This window comes from Microtus oregoni, unplaced genomic scaffold, assembly GCF_018167655.1.
Source record: "Microtus oregoni isolate MIOR12 unplaced genomic scaffold, Mior012 000033F_ref0000390, whole genome shotgun sequence".
Lineage (NCBI taxonomy): Eukaryota > Metazoa > Chordata > Mammalia > Rodentia > Cricetidae > Microtus > Microtus oregoni.
The window spans coordinates 2,422,907-2,442,104 of NW_024543092.1; the positions used below are offsets into that span (position 1 = coordinate 2,422,907).

Sequence of the window (19,198 nt, forward strand, 5' to 3'; positions counted from 1 at the left end):
CTATCACCCTCCCCCTTTTAATCCACCTATTCTAGTTTCCTCTTCTATTGCTACCTTCCTAATCTCTTTCGCTAATCTAATTGAAGCATAATATTTAAAAGCTAGCATCCACATATGAGAAAAATGCAATGATTGTTTTTCTGACTATAGATTACCTTTCTCAAGATGATTATTTTAGCTTCATCCATTTACCTGCAAATATCATAATCTCATTTTTCCTAATAGTTGAACAATATTCCATTGTTTTTCTGTACCGCATTTTTGTTACCCATTCATCAGTTCATGGACATCTAGTCTGTTTCTAATTTCTAATTATTATGAATAGAGCAGAATTCTACAATCTGAGCAAGTATCTCTGTACTAAGATGTAGAGTACATTGGGTATATGCTTAAGATTCTTGGGTTTTTTTTTTTTATTTCTTTTTCTTCTTTTGGTTTTTCAAGACAAGGTTTCTCTGTGTTGCTTTGGAGCCTGTCCTGGAACTCTGTAGACCAGGCTGGCCTCGAACTCACCTGCCTCTGACTCCCAAATTCTGGGATTAAAGGTGTGTGCCACCACCGCCTGGCAATGGTCAGCCTTTTGAGGAACCTCCATGCAAATTTCTCTAGTGGCTGTACCAATTCCTGTTCCTCACTTTTTCTTCTATTATATTCAGGATATCTGGTTTTATGTTGAAGTCCTAGATCCATTTGGAGTCAGTCAAATTTTATACAGGATGTAGATATAGATCTATCTTCATTCTTCTACATGCAACTATCCAGCTTACCAGCATCATTTGTAGGAGAAGCTGTATTTTCTCCAGTGTGTATTTTGGGTATTTGGACATACATCTGAATATTCAGTTTAATTCCATTGATCATTGCCCCACCCCCAACATGCTGTTTTATTACTATAGCTTTGTAATGCAACTTGAAATGTGGGTTGAGCATTTGAGACTTCAAAGCCCACCCCTTAGTGACATTCTCCTCCAGCAAAGCCACACCTATTTCAACAAGGTCATTCCTCTTAAAAATGCCAGTCCCTATTGGCATGTTGGGGCCATTTTCTTTGAAACCACCACATTTCACTCCCTGGCCCCCATAGGCTTGTAGCCATATCATAATGCAAATCTACATTTAGTCCAACTTCAGTAGTCCCCATACTCTGTCACAGCACAACTTCGATAGTCCCCATACTCTGTCACAGTGCAACCCTGCTTAAAAGTTCAGTTTCTTCTGAGACTCGAGACAATCTCTTAACTGTAACCACCTGTAAAATCAAAATGAAAAGCAAATTAGATTCAACATACAATGTAGACCTTGCTGGCCTCAAACATAGAGATCTATCTGTTTCTGCCTCCAGAGTACTGGGATTAAAGGTGTGCACCACTACACCTGGCCCTAAGCTTTTCTTTAATTCTGTTTCATAGAATTAAACTTAGCTGATTAGACTCTTACCCTGAACTCTCAACTCCCTGTATTCCATCTAATATCAGGCTTTTCTTTAACCTGTTTATCTCCCTGAACACAGGATTTAACTCTATCCCACTTCCTACTACCCCTTTCTCCTTGAACTGTCCATTTTGTATTTTTCCGTGCTCAGCTTGCTCCTTTCATTGTAGTTCTTCATAAGCGTGAACACTAATAATCACATGACAGAATCAGGACTAGGCTGTTTTAACATTTCCTCTGCCAGTGCCATTAATCAAAAACTCTTCAATTTAGCCTCAGGCAGACATTTTGGACAAGGGCAAAACACCCAAATTTTTAGCTAAAATATCACAAATTTTTAGCTAAAGTAAACTGTGTAGTCCCCCCCCCCCCCCAGTTCAAATCATCCTTAGCACCACTGTCTTCCTTGTCCTTACAAGTATGGCTCATGTAGCCCCTCTTAAATCATTCAGCTGCTTTTCTAATCCAAAGTCCACTTTTCTCCAAACACCTATTATAATATACTCTAAATATCTGAACATAAAATTTCATTTTTAATTTTTATTAATCTTTGAACAACAGTAATAAATAATAGCCTGTACATAGTAAATATTGAATAAAAGACAACTATCTAAAAAACAGTCCATTTTGGACATTTATATTGGCCTATTTTGCCAAAGAAATTGTCCTTATTTTTCACTTGAAGTGTGTTTTAAAGAAATAAATATGTTTAAAGAATGTGTAGACCTGGTTTTTACTGTCCTAAGGAAATGGTATTCATTGTAAGTCAAAAATTTTTTTTTAACCTCCCCTCTAATTTTATTAGTTCATTTCTCCTAATAGAAATTTTTTCTAAATTGGGGGCCAGAAAAAGATTTTTCAATATAATTAACATGATTAGAGTTGTATATTAGGCTAAGAAAAAAGAATATAAGCTGTAGAGAATTGCAGAAGAGGTGAACATTGAAGATATATGCACCTAGTATTATGATCTTAATCCATCTTCATTGCTTAAATAAAATTAAATAGAAATTTGAACAATAAGAATAACAACTTGAGGAACAACATGAGACTGAAAGGCTAACTTTTAACAAAGCAATAAAGTTAACTATGGGGTAGAATACACCAGTCCCAAGAAACTAAGAGAAATTGACACACTGTGGAAAGAGTATAGTCTCTGTAAATAGGCACTGTCACTAGGACAAAAAGACAACCCACTGACTGGGAGAAGATCTTCACCAACCCTGCAACTGACAAAGGTTTGATCTCCAAAATATATAAAGAACTCAAGAAACTAGACCGTAAAAGGCTAATCAACCCAATTATAAAATGGGGCACTGATCTGAACAGAGAATTCTCAACTGAAGAACTTCAAATGGCCAAAAGACACTTAAGGTCATGCTCAACTTCCTTAGCGATCAGGGAAATGCAAATCAAGACAATTGTAAGTCAGAAATTTTTTAAGAAAATAAAAAATTATTTCAGGAAATAGCATGCTTATCAGATGCATTATGTGGAATTGTGTTTGTCATGTGATAGAAGAATAAAGTACTTAGCAATTGTGTTTCAAAATGCCTGCTTCAACTTTGTACGTTCATTATATACAGATGTTGAAGAAAGTGAAGATGTTGGTGCCACCTCTCTGCCCACTCAGCCGCCTCAGCCATCATCTTCAACATATGACCCAAGCAACTTGGCACCAGGCAGCTACAGTGGGATACAGATTCCACCAGGTGCACATGCTCCAGCTAATACACCTGCAGAAGTGCCACACAGCACAGGTATGAATTCAGTACTGTGTCCCCATTTTCATAAAAATTGCATAGTTCTGAAGCTAGAAATAGCTCACTTAGCTTAGTGGGTAAGAGCAAGCTGCACAAACATGAGGACCTTAGTTCAGATCCCAACACACACATAGAAGGTTGACCATGGCCACATACGCATATATAACCCCAATGTTAAAGAGTGTAAAGACAAGGAGATTTCTGGTCTTGCTAGCTTAGCTCCAGATGTTTTTGAGAGACCTTACCCATTCACATACCATGTACACTACATCACACACAGGCATATATAAGCACCATGCACTTATACCACACACTCACACATGCATATGCTCCACACACAATACACATGTACCACACACATACATGCACATATACCACACTCAGGCATATACACAAAAAATGTTTTTAGAAGTAGGAGCAACACTTATATTTGGTCCACATAATGATGTTAATAGAGTTTGAAACATTCTGTTTCACTTTTGTTTTAGTATTTATTACAGTCTAAATTTTTGAGCAATGACAGATGCCTATATGTATTGATTACTGTTTGCTTCTTATTTTGCTAATGATGTTTTCTCTACATTATAGAAATGGCTCTTCCCTTTTTTGTCCTCTTCCCTATCTGTCCTCTCCACTATAGATTTGGACTAGTTCTGCAATACTAGATTCTTTCTCACTGGGTGTGATAGTTAGGATGCTCCCTCTGCCTCTTCGTGGTCTCATTGACAGTGATGATGGGGTAGGTGTCGACACTTACACGTAACAGCAGGCACTCTTCCATTTCCTTGTATCACTGACAAAACATCTACCTTCCTTCCAAATAGAGACTCATTTACAACCAAGATTTAAGCTTTGGTATGGTTTGGGTTTGTATACATTGCCTTTATTATTGATGAAATTGACCGTTGTCTCACTGTCTCTCTTATGTCATCACATAGCATACATAGTTCACCTGGATTCCAAGGCTTTATGGTGTGTGTCATGACATAGCTAGTGCAGCCAATGTAACTTTGTTCTTACATACAGTTCATGAAACAATTTTTAAATGTTTTATAGTCTTTGGAAATATTTCTAATCTAGAGTACCTAAACAAAACTAGCTACCCTAGTGTATCCGCCGTAAGTGAATACAGCTCAAAATGTACCTGAAAGAGTAAACACAGGCATTCTTACAAAATAAGCGTGCCATGCGTTTGGAAGCAGATCACAATGTTTGTTATTTCCCACTAAACTGTAAACTTGCAATAATTCAATTGACATCTACTTCTCTCACCCTATGTTTTTTCTTAGTTAGATGAAATTAGTATCATGCCTACTCCTCACATTTATTTAATTATCAACAGAATCAGAAGCATAGAATTGACTAGTACTTAGCTATAGTGCATAGTAAGCATAGAACTGACTAGTACTTAGCCATAACGCATAGTAAGCACTCTACAAATTAGCTTCTTTTCCTTATTCTTTTCTTGCCTTCTTTCCTTCTCCGTGGAGAGTCAATGAGCATTCAAAATCATTTTGTGAATCAAGACAAATATCATATGTCAGTGTAGCATGTACAGAAAGATGACCTGAAAGGTACTACTGTAGAAACAGATCTGAGGGTGTAGGAGGGAGACCGCTTGTTTGTCCCAGCTGCCCAGAACCAAAATAATCACACAGAAACCATATTAATTAACTCACTGCTTGGCCCATTACCCCTAGCTTCTTATTGGCTGATTCTTACATATTAATTTAACCCATTTCTATTAATCTGTGTATCACCACGTGACTTTGGCTTACTGGGTGAAGTTCCTTCTGGCTCTAACAGGACTACATGGTTTCTACTCCACACTTCTTTCTCCCAGCATTCAGTTTAGTATTTCCTGCCTAGCTAAGTTCTGCCCTGCTATAGTCCAAAGCAGTTTTTTTACTTATTAATGGTAATCACAGCATCCAGAGGAAAATACCCACATGTTGAGGGCAGCACTGTAGTTAAATTACCGTGGGTTCGATACAGATTAACTTTGTGTGAGAAACAGCAAACTATACTTTTGGTAGGAGGACTATTTGATTGACCTATATAAAATTGCTATTTTTGTACAGTGGAAAACTTCAAATCTTGAGAGCTTCGTATGATCCCACTAATAGTATTTATTGTTGGGAATATTCATGACAATAAATATTAGGAGGTGCAATCTAGGAAGTATTCTAGTATGACTAGTATGCACAGTACATTTTAGTCTGGTTAACAAAAGCATGTGATGGCTGTGTGTTCTCTTTCCCTGTCTCCCCATGAATAAATGTTGTATAAATATAGCATTCTATGTATCCTAATTACTCCTTCTCTACCTCCTCTTTCATTCATCAGAGAAAGTAATAAAAGTAAAACTTCTAAGAAACATATTCAGTGAAGAACGAAATTTGAATTCAAGATTCTGACCTCATTTAGTTAGCTAGTTGCTACCTCCTTTCTGTGTCCTTTGTCTGTCATCCTTGGTAGATAAGGATCTAAAATCTTTTCAAATCCAAAGCTGCTTTCTCAATGACATACTTCTATTTAGTTATTAAGTTTAGATGCTGGATCTCCTCTTAACTCCAGGTTCTTTTCTACTACATTTATCCAGTTCATTGCTGTCAAATAAAAGAAAGCAATAACAGTTTTAGTTTATAAACATAACAGATGTTTCCCCTCTTGCCCTCTTGAAGAGTGATTTACCTTCTCCCATGTAATAGGTCCAGGATGCACTTTTATCAAAGGGAAATCCTTCGGATAGCTGAGAAGAATAGTATGTACTCATTTACAAGTTTTAGTTCTTCCACAGAAAAAGCAGTGGGTGCAAGCAGGCCGGAATAATGGTTGTTTGCAGTGTTTGTCTCTGTGCCTAAGCCACATGGGACACTAATAATGTTCACTTTATCTCTCAAAACGAGTGCTTCTTGCAGTCTATGTTATAGAAGGCCTTAGCAGAAAATCAAAATAGATAAATATGATAGAATTATATTATTGCTGCTAACTTTTGGGTGTTTTGTTTTGTTTTGTTTTGTTTTTTGAGACAGTGTCTCACTATGTACCCCTGACTGGCCTGGAGCTCTCTATGTAGATAAGTTGGGCTCTAACTCACATAGATCCTCCTGCTTCTGTCTCAGGAGTACAAGGATTAAAGGTGTTCTCCACCACTCAGCCAGTGCTTGCCTTTTCATTTCTCACCTAACACACTGCAAACCTGAGTTCTGTAAAGAGCTGTGGAGGAAGAAGTTATATTCTTGTGTTCTGTGAGGTGTCATTTACCTGTTGACATCCTGGCCTGTGTTTTTATCTCAGTGCCATTTCCCCTCATGGAGGATGTAACATCTGGTTTCCTACGTTCTTACCTCTTCTTCTCTTAGTCTTTATAGGTCCTTCTCTTTGCTAGGCCTCTGCACCCCACTGCATTTCAAGGCTCTGTTTAAATTTGGGAGTTAATCTTTTTTAGCTTCCTAACCAACTCTCACGTCTCCCTTCCTAAGAGTTTCTGTACCATTTACTCTATAGAACAAGTTAGTTAACTGAAAATGTTGCATTATTCTTGAACACATATGGCTGCCTTCTAATATGCTGGCTAAGCGTAACTCAGAAGTTACATTCTGTCATAATAGTTGCATTTTTTTGAGTGACAGGAAGAAATAAATGCTCAAGCACACTGCTTTCCTCCAGGAGTGGATTTTAAGAGACTTATCTCACTCCACCACATTGCAGTCTAAGTTGTGACCACTGCACAGATTGCCCAGAGGGACCTATCCAAATCCAAACAGACTTAAAACAAAAAGCAGATGAGAGCATCCAGTGACTAAATAGTAACCTAAAAGACATTACCAACCTACCAGGTATTTTTGAGCTTACGTCAACCTATTATTTGGTTTCCACAAAAGGGCAGACCTGCCTCTGCTTCAAGACAGACAGGAAGAGACACATTCAAACTATCCTGCCTCAGGCATGTACAGCTGAACGACTGACCGAAAACTTAGTAAGATGCACACTGTGTGTTAAAATATTCTTTACATGGAATAATCCTGTATAACTAGGCAGTTTATGAATCTTACTGTGTTCTTAATACAGCTTATCACACATAATTATTTGAAAGTTATCGTAGGATGCTGGCCTGAAAGTGTGGCCTTCTGTGAAGGAGTCAGTTGAAAGATTTAATCTATGGAAGAGTATGAGTCACTTGGGAAGGGTTGGTTTTTCCTGCTCAGAGGATGTGGACGGCCATCTCTACTTAAGATATGTCTGCCTTTTTGTTAAATTAGGTTTGACAAACAGCCTCTCAGACCTCCTAGCTTTCTAACAGTCTTTGTTAATTGTTGTTTGAGGCAAAGTCTCACTGTGTAGTCGTGGCTGGTCTGGAACTCACACCTGACTCTGCCTCCCAAATCGTGGGATTAAAGTCATGCACTGCCATACCCAGCTTTCTAAGATTCTTTTTTTTATTATTAACTTTATGTGTGCTTTTAAGTATTTATGGGAAAAATATGTCAAATGTTACTAGCTAAATATACTTTGTTAGCACTCATCAAAATTAAGCAAAAGGTCACTGAATTATTCAGCATAAATTTCCTGTGTCTCCTGGCCCTACCTTGAAAGGTACGTCCACTGTAGTACTGTGTGTGGTAGCAAAAGGTGTAAAAACATGAATTTCTTAATAATGAGTTGTTTTGTAAGTCATGATCCATGCATTGAAAAGAAGCATTGTAAGGCCATTAAAAGGGAAGCAACAATTGTATGTATTAATCTGGCGTTACAGTGTCTAAGCCGTATGAACTCCAAAGCACACAGAGCAGTCTACTTACTATGGAGACCTAATTACTATTTCCAAGACATATGCCATACAGAATTGAATTTTCAGAAATCATGTGGTTTCTGGAGTTAATCAGCTTGTCTTTGTTTACTTTCCCTGCTGATCTAATCATTGTAGTCTTCTGTTATAAAACTTCAGTGCATTTTGCTAATTTTTAGATGAGTAATATGCTATATCTGGAGTACAGTGCTAGTTACTCATTCAGTATGACAGTGTTGACAAGGCTTAACAGGAAGTCAAGCTAATCACTCATTTACCTGGAAGAAGTACCATCTTACAAATATTAACTGGAGAATTGTAGTATTCAATTTCACATGGTTTTAAACTGTACTCTTCTGCCAACTTAAAATAAATCATTATTTTGTCTCACTTTGTCCTCAAGGATACTTAGCAGCTTAAGAGATTAAATGGTGGGAAGGGAGCCTCCTCCTTTAAAGATACATGGCAACAATGTGACCACATAGCCACATACGTATAAGTAATATGATATAGGATGAGCAGGTCACTGTTGCTTGTTTATGAATGTATACATAGATAATATATAACGGCAATTAAAGAAAAGAGGCATTGAATTGAGAGAGAGCAAGGGCATACATAGAAGTGGTTGGCTAGAGGAAAAAGATAGGGGAAAATGGTGTTTATATATTTCAAAGAATTAAAAAGAATTGAAACACTTGTCATGAAAGTTAACACATATTTTCCTGCTCGTTTTCTGTTCCAGTTTGTAATATAAGTTAATTAATCAATTAATCAAATTAATTCATCAGAATGAAGAAAATGTTCAAATAGTGAAATAATTGCCAACTGTTGATTGCTTTCCTAATACTTTATTAGGAGATGAAGCACTTTCTGCATATCTCTGGTTTTCATTCACAGGCGTAACGAGTAATACCGCGCAGCCTAGTCCACAGACTGGTCCGGTCATCGATCCTGACCTGTATACAGCTTCCCAAGGTGAGTCATCCAGCTTTCTGTAGGCTGCATTGTGTTTCTCCTTATTTGGGGTGATGCTTGTAATTGTTCCTTGACTTTACCATATAAGTTTCAGTATAAAGGATACTCAAGTTTTTTTTTTTTCAGTATCTCTGTTCCATTGTCAAGGGAACCAGGATTCTATAAGACCCTCAGAGAAACCCACATCCAAAGACACTCACTCCATTTTCTTTCTTTACTATTTTTTTCTCTTCATTTGTTCTGTAATGGATATAATGACACATGTCTAGCCACAACTACTGTGAAAGCTTATGGTCAATTACATTCCTTCATTTCAAAATCACTATGTGTTGTCATTGTGATTTTCCTAATCTGCACTACATTATTACACTATCCAGAAAGGAAAAAGCTAACAATGATGAAAATCGGCATCACTGTCTGCAGTTCAGTAATTTGATGGCTCATGTTGTGTTGATGTCATCTTCATTTTTCTCACTTCTCTCTATTTTTTTGCCGCTAGTTGGATTTGAGGCAAATATTTATTTCACATTCAGTGTTTAGATCTTATGGTCATGGAAAATCAAAGCATGGTACTAGCATAAACCCAACGCCTATACCAGAGTAACAGAATGGATGTCAGTGAATGGACTTAGATCTTTGCATCTCCAGTTAACCTGTTCTCAACAAAGGGGCCAAAGACAGCCTCTGTAGAAAATGGTGATAAGAAAACTGGGTATCTCTCTGCAGAAGGTTAATGTTATCCCCTTCTAACTCTTGTATAGAAATCAAATTAACATTGCTTAAAGACAAGACCTAACACTTGGAATTACTGGAGGAAAATATAGAGGAAATACTAATTGTTATAATTTTAGCCACTAGCATGCCTGGTACTTCCAGGTTCCAGGGCCACACATGTGCGGACAAGCCTTCAGGCAAAAATACCTAGCCACCTCCGGGACCTTAAAGGGCCCTGTGTGACCCCCGTGCAGCATGGTTGCATGACCTGCGTATGACATGGCTACGTCATCTCATCCCCCTGTGTGCATGTGCTAGGCAGCCTTTAAAATCTAGAGCACCATCTTCAGCCCTCTCTTTCTGCACACTCACTTCACCAGGCCTGTGCGTGTCTCCTCTAATAAACTCCTAAGCGGGTTTGTTCCACGTTTTGTGCTTTCTTCTCGCACCAGATAATTTAACTAATAGACATTGGTGGGCCAGTGATTTTATATGTAGATGACTTCTAAAGGACAGAAAATGAAAGCAAAAGTTGACAAATGGTATTAACTCCAAAGTAAAAGCTGAGCGGTGAAGAGGCAGCCTAGAGAATGGGGGACATATTTTCTAACTAGTCAACTGATGAAAGACTAATATGTGGAATATTTACGTAAATTAAGAACTGTAACCAAAAATAGACCCATTTCAAAATTAGCCAGTTGTTGAGCAGTGGTGGCACACACCTTTAATCCCAGCACCTGGAAGGCAAAGGCAGGCGGATCTCTGAGCTCAAGGCCAGCCTGGTCTACAGAGTGAGTACAAGACAGTCAAAGCTACACAAAGAAACCCTGTCTCAGGGGGGGAAAAAAGGAAAAAAAATTACTACGTGATCTACATAAACACTTGGAAGAAGTTGAAATGACCAACAAATATATAGAAATGTTTAATATCTTTAGCTGACTGTGAAACACAAATCAGAACTACAAAAATACTAATGATAAGGAGATTAAGGACTTTTATACACTATTATAGTATATTAGTTAAGACAGTCATTGTGGATAATAGTCCAGACACCGAAATAGATCTTCTAGCATGTGATCCAGCTGTCCCACTTCCAGGTTCCCAGATTTATATTCAAAGGAAATAAATCCATAAGCTAAAAAAGTAGTGTATCTATATTCATATGCCGCTATTCCCAAGAAGAATCATCCTAGATGATTATCAGCAAATTAGCCAGTAAAGAAAATCTGATATATGTGTCTTGGTTAGGTTTCTCTTGCTGTGTTAAACACCAGGACCAAGTCAAATGGGGAGGAAATGGTTCTTTTCGTACTATACTTATAGCCCATCACTAAGGAAAGTCGGGGAAGGGACCTCGAGGCAGGAACCGAAGCTAAAGCCATAGAGGGCTACTGCTTACTGCATTTCTCCTCAAGGCTTACTCAGCTTGCTTTCTTATAGCAGCAGGACCACTTGGCAACTCAGAATAGCACTACTCACAGTGAGCTTGGCCCTCCCACATCTATCAAGAAAATATACCACAGGCTTGCTTATGGGCCAGTCTGGTTGGAGCATTTTTTAGTTGAACTTTCCTCTTCCATAAAGACTCTGTTGTGTCAAGATGTCATAATACTAGCCAGCACAATATGTAAATATAAGCTGTTGAGCCATGAAGATGAGTGAAATCCTGTGAGTTGCTGCCAAATGAATGGAACCAGTTGAACTATGGAAAGACAAGCACTGTGTTATCTCGTACATAGAAGCTGAACATTCAAGTGGCAGGTGATGGCATGTGAACTAGCACCTGTTAATCAAAGTTTAAATCAAGTAAGAATAAAACAAGGATTAAGTCATTGAAACAGAAAATAAAAACTTAAAAAAGTTGTTCAAAACAGACCACATACCTAAATGCAAAAAGGAAGTTATACCCTTTGATGTTTATCCAAAGTAGAGAACCTGTCCACAACAAAACACTACATTCAAGTGTTGGTACTATCTTTATTCATTTTTTACCAAAACTGAGAAGCAACACGATCTCTATCGTTGGCAAAGGGATAAAGTGTAGAAAACACATATGATACATCATCCTGTGTTAAGTGCACATGAGCTGTCCAATCTTTTAAATGAAGGAAAGGAAAGGAAACTTAGGTGTCTGTTACTAAATGAAAATCCAGTCTGATGTCTCACTTGTTTTACTAGTCCAAAAACTCTGCACTTGTACTTATGTGAGCCCACACTGTCAGGAGCTGGGGCATGTCTCAGTGAAGACAGAGAGTGGAAGGTTTAGATAGCTTAAACTAGAACTACCTGCATGGTGAGTTCGCCATTGCACCTTCTCCCTGATTGGTGACAGAGGTTTCTTCCCACCCGGTCCTGCAGTCGTTCAGTCCCAAAGAAATACACAAAGACCTACATTAATTTTAAACTGATTGGCCTATTAGCTCAGGCTTCTTATTAACTCTTATAACTTATATTAGCCCATAATTATTATCAGTGTTAGCCACGTGGCTTGGTACATTTTTCGGCAAGGCAGTCGCATCTTTCTTCCTCTGTGTCTGGATGACGACTGCACTGACTCCTCCCTCTTACCAGAATTCTCTCGTTCTCATTGCCCCACCTCTGCTTCCTGCCTGGTTACCCCTTAGTAGTGTTTAATTACTATGTGTTTCACAAGCATACCTGTTATGCTAATGTAAATATACTATGTAAATGTAATTATTGATGTGTAAATATTAATGTATATTAGTTATTGTTGTAGCGTATTTGTGACTGCTCCTGAGAGAAAAATTGAAAAACATTTCAAAGTCTAATATTTTTTTACCCTGTATATTATTAGAATATAATAAAAACTTACCTCTTTTTTTTAATCTTAAAATTATGTTATAATATCTGAAAAATATTGAATGTTGTCATTACTTAAAACAATGATACGATCTATCTCGTATTGCTTTTGTTGTTATTGGCATCTTTGGGCAATTACTTTTTATAAAGATTTAGAACTCTGTTTCTGTTTCCTCTGCCTGTGTCCTTTCAAGTCAATAATGGAATATATTCTAATATTAGCCAAAGCCCTAGGTATACTAATTTCTAGAGCTATCTGCATAAATTGGAAAGACCCATCCTGGAAATATTACCAGTTATTCATCCGGTCCTCTGTGTAGGGACTTTGGATAAATGAATCTTGAGAAACGATGCTCTTGTCATTAAGTATTCAGTGATGTCATTTTCCCTCTGAAAATGTCTTGGATGCAGTACTTGACCCACTCCTTACCCCAGGAGCAGAGGCTGGCAGTTGAGCAGCTGTCCTCTGCCTGCTCTGAAGGGCTGGGAGAGATGCCTGGTCAGACATCACTACCTAGGACCATGCGGAGCTTTCTCACCTGTTCCCCTTAGAGAAAACAGCCTTTACTTGGTACAGTAAGACTATCTTTATGATACTAAATATAAGATGAGGTACACTGAAATTAAACTGTATCCTTTCTTGTTTCTTCTACCTTCTCTGTTGAAATTTTATGTGATAATTGTAAATAACCGTAAGTAAGTGACAGATTTTATTTTTAATTAATATTATAAGTTGAGTTCCTATATTTTTATTATGGGTGACATAATTATATTTCTTAAGGAAAGCCTGGTGTGTTACAAAAGTAATTATTTTGTATGGCTTGGTTAAGTTCTTTAAATTGTTGAAAATAAGTCTAACATCTCTATGTGTAGAAATTACATTTTGAATGTGAATCTACATTTCAGTTTTTATTATCTAGGTACTATCTATTACATATAAATTAATGTCTTATGTGATATTAATGATATTAAGCTTTATGTGTCATTTTTCAGTAGTGATATTTCATTTACACTTTATTAATATTGAGATGATTTCATAAAAACTAAAATGTTTGTGCTTTAAAATAGTTTTATTGTTTGTGAGTAAGTTTAGTTTATGAAAAAAGGAATATCAGCTTTGCTGTTATGCACCTTTTCACTTTTTAATGAGCAAGTGATGCGTTAGCAAAACAAAACTAACATTGACGCTGTAAAGATGAAGTTGTTCGGGGCATCAGAGTTTCTTTCCCAACATGTGTAGTGAATACTGGGTCCTTGCCTTTGCATTAAAGTTTACTAAGATGGAAGCAGAGGCTGTCAGGCAGCTGGGCAGTGTTAAGGTGTACTCGAGCTACACAACGTTCTACTCGAAGAGGATGTGTATATCCAAGTAGCCGCGAAGCCAGAGCCTCAGTTATTTTGGAAAAAAAAAAATGTGAAATAATCTAGTAGATATTTTTCAAGGAAAGCATAAACTGAAGTGCACATGACCAAACAGAAATGAAGGTTGGTGTTTTTAAGTTTGACTGATGTGGTCAACAGCAGCTCCACTGCTGCTAACAAACGGTGGTGAACTAGGCCTGAATAGATAGTGTGCGATTGTAAGTTTACTCCTTTGTTCATTTGTGTTACTTTTAAAGCAAGAGAGAAATTCAAGGAAGTTAAAAATTTTCTGTTAAATGAGAATGTCTGATTACTTTAATCTTTTACTAACAATGATTATTTGAAGGCTTAATTGATGTAGCACTCTGCATGTTTGCTGTATGTAAATTTGTAAACACATTATCTTAAAATCTTGAATTTAATTAGTATTTATCTGTTATGAACTATATATAGAATGTGGAGAATTAGTGAGAATACAGGCAGCCTTTTCCTATTTATTGAGTGAATCACTGAGCTGGGAACCACCAGGTGCCTTGTACAGAATAAACACTAAAAATACATAGTGTATCAGTGCTTGCTTTGGAAGATGGTAATATTTGTTAGGATTTACTCTCAACCTACCTACAGTTGCTGCATCTTTAGGAGGTAATGTCCAATTTTGCCATTTCCATCAAAAGTTAAAAAAAAATAAAGACTGTTTAAAAAGAATCTGTGTCTCAGTATAACCTTAACAATAATTAGAGTATGCTGCCTCCTCATTTTCCTGTGTTTCTGCCTTCTAGTCAGGTTACGGTCCTCAACATTTTCCACGTCATGAATGAATGAATGAATGAATGAATATACAAATAAATAAATAAATGCCCATTTGTTTGTTTCTTTGCCAAAGACAAAACACAGTATCTTTTTATCTTATCATAGAAATACATATAGAGACATTAGTAATTTAGATTAAGTGAATAGCATATTTTTATCCAAATTATTTAGTTGGATTCTTCCATATTACTTATATGTAAGAAGAAAACTGCTAGAAATAAATTTTGAAGAGCTATTTTATAATTGCTGTTTTCATGTGTAGTTGCACGTTTTAATGTTAAGATTTGGAGATGGCCTTAAGTATATTTTTACATGAATGAAGCGAAATGTAGCATACTTAGTGCTTAAACCGTGACACTGTTCTGCATGGAGTGTGCTCCCCCTCCTTTTATTGGAGGGTATATTTATACTCTAGCTTCAGGGAGGGCTAAAGGGTTTAGTCTGCTTGTGGTGTTCCATGAAGAGAGCCTCGGCAGTCTAACATAAACACTAAGCTGCTTTTCTTGTTTCATACAACCAGTCATTTCTTGCCCTTAGTTAATTTGCTAAAATGCGAACTTCTTGATGGAAAATTGTGTACATATGAGTTATTTTTATTAGTGTGTATCTGGTTTATATTAGTGGCAAAATGAAGCTTGTTCTTTTTACATAAACATAAATACATTGTTTCATCTTGAGTGTAAAGAGGGACCTGAGAACAGCACAGCGTGATGTCATCTGTGATGTGTCTGAATGTGTTTCTTTTAGGGGATATCCGCCTGACACCAGAGGACTTTGCCCGAGCTCAGAAGTACTGCAAATACGCTGGCAGTGCTCTGCAGTATGAAGATGTGGGTACCGCGGTGCAGAACCTACAGAAGGCTCTCAGGCTGCTGACAACAGGCAGGGAGTGAAGCCTCTGGCGTAGAAGCCATGTGTTTGCAGCCTCCAGAACTAATGTCCATCACACTTTCCTCAGCCTGTCGGGAGCATGGTTGAACAGAAGACTACAGTTCTACTGAGTGCGACAATGACTCCTGTGTGCTTCAGATTCTTGGGGAAGCATTCTTCGGCTGCCTCAGCCAGTTTTCATTGTCCAGTGAGTGGATCCACTTATCTCTGAGCATAGAGAGCTGATCTTAGCATCAAACCCTGCTTCAAAAAAGGAAAATGTCCCTGTAGAAAATCATGTTGGATATAAGCTTTCTTAATTTATATACACTAAAGGAAGTTTTTGAAAAATCTGTAATATTTGGACAAACCATATTATGTTGCTATAATATCCTAAATTAAACGTTTAATAAAGATTGCCAGAATATTCTGGATTGGAGATCCTGGCTTTTTTTCCCCCCTCTTAGGATTTGTAAGCCAAATGTGAACATCCAAAAATGGTAAATGATAACAAATTAAATGTAGCTTATATTCATGTTTAGATAAAACTAGGTTAAAAAAAAAAAGGTCATGGAAGTACAAGGTCTTGGAGAGGTAGAAAAATTATTACTGAAAATGACACTGGCTTCCAGTGACTCCATCCTACCCAGTGGCATGCAAAGGGGGTCACTATCCTTCAGCGGCAGTTGACTCATATATTAGAAGATGAAATGCAAATGGTTGCACATGGGTGCTTTAAAGATGCCCTTCTGCCCTTGTGGAATTGTAGCAGGGGGATAAAGAAGGCCATAGTATGTTCAGTTCTGGGGAATTTAATAAGTTTTATAGGGGTTATGCACCACCTGCAGGTGTGCTCTATGTACATTAATACCAATATTCTTTTATTTTTTTCTATGCACTTCAGAACCAACCATGTTGTGGTTTACATGATAGAAATATCTTTTTTATTAAATGTTTTTAACTAAAAGGTGAATTTAATAAATCCAATTGAATTTGTCTCATGCATTTTACTTATGACATTTGGGTTAGAATTCCTTAGAGTAGGGGACATAGACTCTATCATAGGGGATGGCAAGCAATGATCCGTAGGCTCTGTTAACATAGGGGACACCAGGACATGACCCATAAACTCTGTTAACATTGGAGACAGCAAGCCATGGCCCGTAGCATATATTTAACACAGGCCAGCAGGCCTATAGATTTCACCTGTCATATAGGGTCTTATTTGAATGACACCATATACCATGTCAAGGTGCTTAGCACACAGCATTCTGTACATGGTGATTATTTATTTAGATGCTTTAAAATGATGCAAAATACTAATGATAATTTATTTTCTAAATAATCAGGAAATGTTTTCTTGCTGCTGCTTTGTGCCTGCTGTTGTTCTTTCAAGAGCAAATGGCAGAAAATAAAGTTGGCCTCAGTTTATATTCTAATGGGGAGGAATTGGTCATCTTTAATAAAAGTTATCAGATGTTATATTCAATTAGTTTTTGTCGAGGATGCTTGTAAGAAATGTAGTTCTCAGGTATTTCCTTGTCTGTATCAGTTAGAAACTCCAGCAGAGAGACGCAGCTTTCTGTCCTCCCAGAGATACTTTAGTGACCCTAATGTTTGAGTGGGTTAATCTTGTCCAGTCAAAAAGAATGGAGACAAAGATGAGATCGCCAAAGCAGTACTTCACAAAGGTGCAGGCCCCACAGGGCATCAGTGACATCTGGGCGCTAGTGAGAAAGCTCAGTAACTACATTGAGGGAATTTCTGTGTTAGTAAATCTGTGGAGAAACTGAAGCACAAACTAGGAGACTAGGTGTGTGCCGGTGTGTGCCTGAATTGGTCATTCAGATGGGCCTCAGGATAGAGCAGAAGGGGTATCACACAGCTACATTGGTGTGTGGTTGGTCATGGAGTATATGTGGAAAGAAGACTGGCTAGCTGGATGGAGGCCTAGAGAACACAGGGTTACTATAACAGATTTGGCTCAGAATAAAATGAAAAGCTGCAGGTAGGTTTTGAACAAAACAATGGTCCAGTATGATATTAGCATCCTTTAAAAGTATTATATTACCGTAATGCCTATGAAGAGAGGCTAGGGAAAGAAGGATTGGGAGCTAAGAGGCCAGTTAAGAGTATTGCATTGATTACAGTATGAGAGGTTGGCCTCAGCTACCATAGCCATAGAGAATGTAAGATCCAGTTGTATTAAGTAGGTCCAAGGGATATCCGTAAACTGGGCACAAGGAAGAAGGTGGAAGTCATGATTGACCCAAGTCTCTAACTTGAAATGTAATCTCAGCTAGGAGTATGGTAGAATTTATTTTAGTTAAAGCACAGTGTTCGTAAGTTCTTGTGTCCGTCCCAAATAAAACTGATAACAGTGTTTACCAGTGTGACAGAGAGGGATGAAAAAATAAGATAAATTTCTGTCTACAGTGATTGTCACAAATATCTCACCAAGCCCCTGCTCAGCTGAACCAAAGCCAAGAATGGTTCCCATGGTCAGCCTGACCAAAATAGGCTTTCTGACCTCAAGACTGCACCAAGAAAACATCCCCCCACTTCCACCTCTAGAAATGTTTTGTCTTGAAGTGCTAACCTACTGTGTGTATGACTTGAACTTCTGGAAACGTGAGGCTTCTCTGCCCTCATTAGGAAAAAGATCTTCAGTTCTGAAAGAAAAGAGGACTGGAGAGTGCCAGTTATCTGCATGGCTTCCTCTTCACCCATCCCCTAATCTTTTTTTTTTTTTTTTTTTTTTGCAACTCATTTTGTGCAGCAAAGCAATCATGCCAAAAGCTTCTAGTTTTGGGCCCTAAACAATCCCTTGTCTGTAGAAAATTTGTGTTTTGAAGGAGGACACAGAATTCTAAGATTTGTTTTTAATAGAGAAGATTGTTGTGAGTATGGGCTAAATGCCAGACACCAATTCTGAGTGATTTCCTTCCTCTTGCCACCTGTCCTGAGAGATGGGCCCTATATCATCTCCTTGCAAAGTGACACACTGAAGTCACTTCCAAACTGTCTATTTCAGACAAAGAGTATCCATGTAGGCAAACTACCAGAAATATGAGTGTGTTCCATAGTATGGGAATCTATGGACAGTTTCTATTGGGGGTAGGGAGTAACAGCAGCTAGGTTTTTCTGCCGTCATGAGCCATGTCATCTGGTGAACTAGGTAAGTGAAGAAAACAGATCAAACATGAACTTAAAAGTCCTGTTATACCTTCATGTTTTTCTGGTCTGAAATCCACGACTCCAGGGAAATAGAAGTGGGATTTAAATAAGTGGTTCAGTAGGTTAGTGTGTTGTCTTGAAGGCACACTACCCCACAAGGGAATTTGACAGTTTTATCTCATGTTAATTACTATCACTGCTTCTCCTCTTTACTTTCAACTGGATCAGACTGGGATGTGGGCTTCAATATAAAGCGAACAACAATTCTTGTTACTAGCCATTCCTTTTTATTAAGTTTCCATCCAATAGACCAAGGCTCAGTTCAGATCCAAAGTTTGGAAGGGAAAAAAATGAATGTATAGTACTATCCCATGTCTATCGTCATATAGAAAACTGGGTTCATAGTTGATTGATATTGGTAGAAGATATAAGACGTATATAAGATGTTTAAGTCACTTGTTGAAAACTAAAGTACTTTGAG

General features: G+C 37.7%; 1 protein-coding gene across 2 annotated transcripts in view; it reads left to right on the plus strand.

Annotated features, from left to right (window-relative positions):
• Vta1 (vesicle trafficking 1) overlaps nt 1-16,538 on the plus strand; it is a 54,795-nt gene extending 38,257 nt beyond the window's left edge. The window contains exons 5-7 of one of the 2 annotated variants that reach the window (XM_041680174.1): nt 3,018-3,191; nt 8,884-8,961; nt 15,418-16,538. In XM_041680174.1, coding sequence (XP_041536108.1) covers nt 3,018-3,191; nt 8,884-8,961; nt 15,418-15,563 — 398 coding nt within the window. In that variant the 3' untranslated portion in view covers nt 15,564-16,538. The remainder of the gene's footprint in view (nt 1-3,017; nt 3,192-8,883; nt 8,962-15,417) is intronic. The other variant, XM_041680173.1, reaches the window with a different exon arrangement.
• Nucleotides 16,539-19,198: the final 2,660 nt, after the last annotated feature.